Source organism: Phascolarctos cinereus, unplaced genomic scaffold (assembly GCF_003287225.1).
Source record: "Phascolarctos cinereus isolate Bilbo 61053 unplaced genomic scaffold, phaCin_HiC Scaffold_2;HRSCAF=192, whole genome shotgun sequence".
Lineage (NCBI taxonomy): Eukaryota > Metazoa > Chordata > Mammalia > Diprotodontia > Phascolarctidae > Phascolarctos > Phascolarctos cinereus.
In genome coordinates, this window is record NW_027555625.1 from 272,811,054 (window position 1) to 272,819,019 (window position 7,966).

Genomic DNA, 7,966 nt, shown 5'->3' on the forward strand with positions numbered 1-7,966 from the left:
AAGTATTCTTTCATTTTATCCTCATGATAACCCTGTGAGGTAGATGCTATCTCCATCTTGCTGTTGAGGAAACTGAGGCTGATAGAGGTGAAGTGACTTGCCTAGGGTCACACAGCTAGGAAGTATCTGAGTCAGGACTTGAACCTGGGTTTTCCTAACAGTAGACCCGGTACTCCATCACTGCATAACTGTCACCACTTAACACCTAAGCTAATTGCTTCCCCAATCATTTGTTAAGCACTACAAAATTAGAGTTGGATAAGAGATCACAGATGGTAAAGTAGGAAGATCTTCAGCCTTAGAGTCAAGGGACCTGGATTCAAATCCCGCCTCTGACACACATTGCCTGTGTTACCTTGGACAAACAACTTAAGTTCCCAGGACCTCCTTTTGCTCTTTTATAAAATAACAGGGTTAGACTGAACAGCCTCTGAAACTCACATCTTATTTCTTATGTTTGAGAAAAATGAAGTATCGGAAGAGCAGACGATATTATAGATTTAGAACTTGATGGGAACACAGAAGTCATCTAGGGCCACCTTCCTCATTTTACAGATGAGGAAACTGAGACCTAGGAAGGAGATAATCCTCTACTTTTCCCAAGGAGCTCAATACACAACAGAAAATTCCTTCTTATCTCTTGTAGATCTGATCTCTAAACTCTCAAACTTCAATTCCCTAGAAAATATCCCTTTTTCTGACTAGAAGGGTCATTTCCAGGATCATGCTACTGAAAGGATTTAAAATGTCCCTTCCTCTTCACTGGTGGTTGGAGTTCAGGAATATTATCCACTAACTACCTTCTCAGGCTGTATGCAAGTACATGTCTACTTCCACCATGTACTTCTGCCACAAATTGCCATCAATAGCTCCTAGAGGAAAGACATTTCAAATGGGAATAACTTTAATCCTTATTCTAGAACATGCTGGTCTGTCTTCTCAAAGTCTGAGAAAGACACAAGGAGATGGTCTCTCAACTTGTTTTTTATAGACCTGAGGGATGGACCATTCCTCTGACAAGAAACTGGCCCCGTGAGTTTCAGTTATCTCAAGTTCCCTGTGATTTAGCATTGAGGCACCAATGGGCACACCTAACCTCCACAAGGAGGTGCCCCTTAAATGTCTCCCAAAAAACTGTTGTACCCTGCCGTATCATTCAATTGATTGGGGAATTCAGCAAATTCTTCTAAACCTCCTTCAATTAACCCTTCCCCCCCTTAAAAGTCACTGACAATAAGAAAAAGGAGGAGGAGAAAGAGGAAGAGGAGGAGGAGAAGGAAAAAGAAGAAGAGGAGGAGGAGAATGAGGAGAAGGGGAGGAGGAGGAGGAGGGAGAAAGAGGAGGAGAAATGTTTCCTAGAAATTGAAGAAAGTTGCAATCTAGCTGGCAATTCGGGGTCCACCTACTCTAAACTTTTAGAGAATAATATGTGATATGGTCAAGATCAGAGAAGGGAGAGATCATTGTGATTTGGACGGGTGAATGAATGACTATTCATGGAAAAATGAGCCTTAAACTGAGTAAGTCCAGCTAAGATTCAGATGGAGGAGAGGAGCTGGACCAGGTGAGACTCAGATGGAGTAACCAGTGTATGGGTGAGTACACTCTGCAGTTCTAGGGCCAGCGAATAAACCTGTCTCACTGCCTGAAGAGGAGAAGCTGAAAAGATAAGAAGTGTCTGGATCAAAGAGAGTCTTGAATGCCAGGCAGATCTACCCTGATGGATAGTGAGGAACCACTGAATGTTTTTGAACAGGGCAGTTATATGGAATAATGTTTAAGGAAAGTTAATCTGTCACTGGTGAAGCCAGGCAGGTTAAAAGATGAGGAAGAGATGAGACCAGAGGCTGAGAGGCCAGCGAGGGGCTCTGAGTAAATCAGAGTCAGGGAAAGGCAAGTATAAGCAAGAGGGAATCTTCTTCTGAAGTCTTGGAGAGAAGAATAGGAAAGGGGTACAATGAGGATGTGTAGATGGGAGAGGGAGAGAAAGGCTTCAGGATCTTTCCATCCACTCTTGAGAGCCCTTGGCAAAACTACTCACTGCTTTGTTGCTCTTTAAAGGGGAGTTCTGAAGGGGGAAAGATTTAGGGTATTCCTCACCATTCAACATCTCTGGGTATCACATATGAGTTTCTTCCCACACTCCTATCCAGCCCCAAGGGCTCTCTCAGTCCCCATGTTCCAAACCCAGGCTTTTCCAGACCGGGGCCTCCTTTTGGCTTGTTCTTTGGCTGTTTGTCAAGCATTTGAACACAAGGGAGATAGAACACAGGCAACATGTGGACAGAGGCAAAACTTTAATAATGAGGGAAGAGAGGGGCTGTGGTCAGAACAACAACAACAATGACCACAAAATGAACCAGTGATTTTCCCCATCTCTCTCTCCCCACTAATTTCTCCTGCCCATGTAGACCCTAACTCAATTCAATTTAACACCACTGTTGGTGTCGAGTTTAGTTTTTCAGATGAATAGAGCTATTGAGTGGAGATGTTGAGTTGAGGTGTTGAGTTGAATTGGTTTGCTTGGGGGGGGTTGAGCTGGGTTCTTGAGGGGAGTTGAGCTGAGTTGTTGGATGGTATCTGGGGACTGGGTGGAGCTGGGCTTAATAAACTTGAGTTTTGTGGACCCGAGCTAACTTCAGGTTTGGGGTCAGTCTTCTGGTTGTCCCTGGACAATAACTTGATTGCTGCCCTCACCCACTTCTCCTTGGGGTTTGCACAGATGGATTTCTTCAGAGCAGTAACAAACCTGTTTGAAGAGGATCAGAGAACCAGAGAAGTTTGAGCTGGAAGAGACCTCAGAGAACTTTTATCTCAACCCTTTCTTTCTACAGAGGAGGAAACTGAGGTCCAGAGAGTAGAAGTGACTTGTCCAGGGTTATGTAGCTGAGCCTAAACTAGAACTTAGATCTGCTGACACCACCAGGAGGCAAAAGCTCAGCAACAGTATGACTGTGACCTGGGGATTACAAATACCTCTTTCTACTTCCTGGGAAGTAGGAGACTCTAAGTTATTCTTGCTATTATAGTCTTTCTTCCTGCCTCTACTAAAGAATAAATATTCCTACGTGCTTCTAGGGTAGCCAGAGCTATTGGACTTTCCATTTTCCAGTCTGACCTATTTCCCAGTAACTCTACAATTTGATGCATTGTCTCTCTCTCTCTCTCTCTCTCTCTCTCTCTCTCTCTCTTCTCAGTGTGTGTGTGTGTGTGTGTGTGTGTGTGAATGGGGGGGTGGGGAGAGGGAACAGTGGAAAGAAGATATTGAGTTTTTCGGTCTCTTCCTCTGAACCAGGGCCAAGGATATGAATTGGGTTAGGGAAAAGGGTGACAGGCTTAGGATGGAAACTGTCCCAGAAGAGGGAAAGTTTTGATAGCTAACACTAAGGTACAGGACCTCTTTTTTTCTTGTACTAGAGATGCACCTGTGCACCTCTGAGATACGACTCCAAGCAAACCCCAAGAAAATGGCCCCATCTGCTTCCTCCCTAACTCAGAGATTGAGTGACAGCTCACGCCTGGTATGCCCAGTTTTGCCCTCCCTGCCAGCCCTGGAGCTGAAGTCCAGGGGAGAGTAGAGACTTACACAATGGCCTCCTTGCGACAAGTTACTGAAGTCTTGGACCATGTCACCAGCTTGGAGAAGGGAATGGCTCCTTTTATATAGGCATTGCAGCAATCCTGTCCTCCTATATTCGGTCCTCGAGCTGAGGAGAGCAAGGGACTTGTTTTAGCAGGCAGAGATGGCATGAGGTGGAATGAGGCTTCAGTAAGCCTCAAAGGTTTTATGTTTCTCTCTCTGACTTTTTCCTTTTCTGGAAGACACGTTATCCCCCTCTCCCCAGCTCTACCCCCAAGGAAATATTTGTAAAGCACTTAGCACAGTGCCAGGCACATTGTAGGCACTTAATAAATGCTTGTTTCTTCCCCTTCCTCAAAGTATTGCCCTCTTTGGCTTGAGAGTCAACAGGATTAGGGGACATAGGTGGCTGAGACTTCAGTTTCTCTGGGATCTCAAGGGGTGATATGATCATAGAATCATAGATTTAGAACTGGGACTTAGAAAATATCAAGTCCAACCATTTAATTTTACAAATGAGGAAAATGAGACCCAGAGAGGTTAAATGCCTTGTCCAAGGCCACACAACAAGTAGGACAGCCAGGATTTGGACCTAGGTGCTTGACCCCATATCCATCACTCTTTCTGCTGTATTAGGCTCTGACTAGTGATGCCTGATATACCCTCTCCTTCTTCCCGATAGAGCTGGGCCACTGGTCTGTAGACAGATTAAAGTCCACCAGTGATCTACAGATCTACATCTGCCTTCTCCTGAACAGTTCCATGGCAGCAAACAAGAGCATCTTGCCATGGAGTTATGGACGCCTTGATTGATAAGAAGAGCAGGAACTTCACAGATTCTGGGACCTAAACACTCAACTTCTGGCACTTTGTTCCATCACCTATAGCCTTGCACCCATGTATCAATAGCCCACTCATTTGGACATCTTGACTTGTCCAAAAATTTCCACTACTGCTGTCTCCCTGATTGTTCCCCTCCTTTCAGTACTCGCACTGGTCCTCTGTCCTATGGTCAGTACTTCATGGTGCACCTCTTTCATCTTTTTCTTGATTCACTAGTTCCTTACCTGAGTGGCTGTGATGAAGGAATAGCCCTAGGAAAAGAACCACCAGGAAAGACATCTTCAAGCTTTTCATGATCCCAGAATCCAGAGGATGCTCTCTCTCTCTTTCTCTTTCTCTCTCCCCTCCAGCTGTGGCTGAGAGCTAAGAGGCAGAGCTGACTTATTTAACCTCTCAGGTAGACCACTTCCCACTCTCAACCCCCACCACATCTGGGGTAATTCAGAGAATTTGCAGATAGATTCAGGAAAAGTCTTGGAATTCCATTTGTGGCTTTCTAGAGAATGGTCTGAATTCAGAAGACAGAAAGGGTAGGAGAGAATTGACAAAGAAGACACACTTCTCCTTTTGAAAGGGACATTCTTGATGCTTCATTAGCAGAACCGAAAGTCCATTTCTAAACTCTGTTAGGGTTAATATATGAACAAAATCTGCAGTGAAACTCAGCAAGGCACAGAGATGAAGGAAACACAAACCCAGGCTGTCAAGTCATGATTCCATTTAATCTGATAAGTATTGAGTGACTAACTGAATGGCCCTGTTGCTAGAACAATAGGAAACATTTGCAAAGACCCAGGCTTTTGCTATTTCTTTCCCCCTAGAAAAAGGGGTGTGTGGTATGTGTGTGTGTGTGCGTGTTGTGTGTGTAGGGGGGCGTCAATTTGGGTATAGCTGCAAGAATACAGGACGAAGGTCATCAATTCCATCCTTTCCCTACAGTATGACTAAATGAAGTTTCGGTGTAATTTTCAAGGCCATGGTACCTTGACATGCAAGGGGCATGATGGGAATTAAAAGGAATTCACTGACTTCTGTCCCCAAATCAAGGAGGCTTAATGGGGTTCATTCTCTGTCAGCCGAGCATACAGTCCCTCAAGTAAAATCTGACTCTTTTGCTGCCCCTTCAGCAGAAACTTCCCCAAGTCTCCTTAATATTAGGCCTTGGTTCATGTGAATTCCTTTCAGCTCCCCCCATGCTCTTGGTCAGTAGTGCCAGAGCCATGCAGATTGGCATGGAGGTACTCAACCACACTGGAGGGGCTAGCTGGAACTGGTAACCTTTGCCTGCATTCCTACAGCTACACTCAAATCATCGGTGCCCCCTAAAAGGCAAGAACTTTCCCACAGGCTTCTAGCCAACCATCTGACCACTCTGGGGAGAACTGAGTCACCTTAATAAGAAGGAGCATTTGCAGCTGGCTCAAAAACTAGATAATTATGTGCTGGCTCACCCCTTCTCTCTACAAACACTAAATGTCCCCTTTGCTGTCTAGTGGTTGTCAATAAAACTGCTGTCAATAGTATTTCCTTCTGGAAAGGTTCATCACCTTTACCAATACAGACCTAGCTGTTTGTGACATGAGACTGGTGGCTCCATAGCCTCTTTACAGGCTCCAGGATAGTAGTAATCTCTCTGGCCCTGCTTCACCTACTGAGCCTAAGCAGAAGAGTCATAACTAGCCATTTGGCACCTAGGGCAAGCAGCAAGAACCTTCAAATGAACTTTGTAATTCACGATATAAAAATAATGAATATAACAAAATTTGGGAGTGAGGGATTAGTTACTATGGTAGTTTCTATGCTGCTGAAGAAGTGTGTACATTCAGTTTTGGTACCCTCTAAATTTTGTCCCTTGGGACAGAGCCCCCCCCCCACTGTCACACCCTAGTTACAGTTTTGCTGAACATGATCCATGGAGGCCTCTAATAAGCCTAAGGTATAGGTAGGAAAGAAATAAGGGATGAAGTGTTTTATTGAAATTTAATTGAAGACAGAGTGAGATTGAAGAAACCTGCTCTTGGTTAAGAATGAGTCAATGTAGGATGTTTTGGGGCTGGGGGGGGGATGACACACACCCATTAGAGTGGGATTCAAGAGTCTTGGTTCTAGTCCCAGGTCAACCAGTGTCACTGTGTGAACTTAGGCCAGTTCATACCTTCTCTGGGCTTCAGGCTCTTCTTCTGTAAAATGAGGGTATTGGACTAAATCTTAAAGGGCCCTTCCAGCTCAAACACTGTGATTTCTTTTTTTTTTCTTCTTTGTTTACTTACTTTGTTTTTCTTACTTTGTTTATAATTATTCTTCGAACGATATTGTTATTAACTGTACACAACATTCTCTTGGTTCTGCTCACTTTACTTTTCATTATTTCATACAAGTCTTTCCATGTTTTTCTAAGATTAACCAGCTCATCATTTCTTACATCACAGTAGCATTCCACCACAATCATATACCACAACTTGTTTAGCCCTTTGCCAACGGACGGACTCAATTTCAGTTCTTTGCCACCACAAAGAGAGCTGCTATAAATATTTTAGAACATTTGGTTTGGTTTGCTTCCTTTTTTCCTGATCACCTTGAGAAACAGATCTAATGGTAGTATTGCTAGGTTAAAGTGTATACACCATTTTATAACTCTCTGGGCATAATTGCAGATTGCTCTCTAAATGGTTGAATCAGTTCACAGCTCTACCAACAGTGTATTTGTGTCCCAATTTTCCCACATCTCCAACATCTGTCATTTTCCCCTTCTATTATTTTTGCCAATCTGATAGGGGTGAGATAATATCTCAAAGTTGTTTTAATTTTCATTTCTTTAATCAATAATGATTTAAAGCATTTTTTCATATGACTACATATAGTTTTAATTTCTTCATTGAAAAACTGCCTGTTCACATCCTTTGACCGTTTATCAATTGGGGAATGACACTATGTAATTTGATAGCAGAAACTGAGTCTGACCTGGCTGTACTGAGCTGTCTGCTTTCAGATTCAGTCTACCAATTTTCAGTCAAAGGCAAAGCAGGTGAAGTAGATTAAGGACATCTCTTCCCTTGTGCCCGGCTTCCCTTGGAAAAAAACAATTATATATTGCCTAAACGCCTCTGTTTAGGCGCTAGGAATACAAATTTGAAAAATGAAATGGCCCTTGATCTCAGGCAACTTAAAATCCTTACTCTAATATGACTTTTTGATCCAGTGACTTTGACCTCCTGGCTGTTTCATGAACAAGACACCTCTCAGCTCTCAGCTCTGGGTGTTTTCTCTGGCTATACTTGACATGCTCTCCTCCCTCTATTCCAACTACTGACCTCCCTGACTTCCAACTAAAACCCTGCCTTCTCCAGCCCCTCTTAATTGTAGTGCCTTCACTCTATTGTTGCATTATTTACAACTGACTTTTTGTGACCTTTTTGGGGGGTTTTCTTGGCAAAGATATTGGAGGAGTTGCCATTTCCTTCTCCAACTCATTTTACAGATGAGGAAACTGAGGCAAACAGGGTTAAGTGATTTGCCTACAGTCACACAGCTAGCAAGTTTCTG

At 43.5% G+C, this 7,966-nt stretch overlaps 1 protein-coding gene across 1 annotated transcript; it reads right to left on the reverse strand.

The window, feature by feature from the left end:
• Positions 1-2,278: 2,278 nt before the first annotated feature.
• Positions 2,279-4,793, reverse strand: CCL17 (C-C motif chemokine ligand 17). The gene is made up of 3 exons (XM_020965712.2): positions 4,648-4,793; positions 3,587-3,707; positions 2,279-2,749 (listed from the first exon to the last, which is right to left on the reverse strand). Exons 1-3 carry the CDS (start codon positions 4,715-4,717, stop codon positions 2,476-2,478), a joined length of 465 nt encoding a protein of 154 aa, XP_020821371.1. The 5' UTR covers positions 4,718-4,793; the 3' UTR covers positions 2,279-2,475.
• Between the last annotated feature and the right edge of the window lie 3,173 nt (positions 4,794-7,966).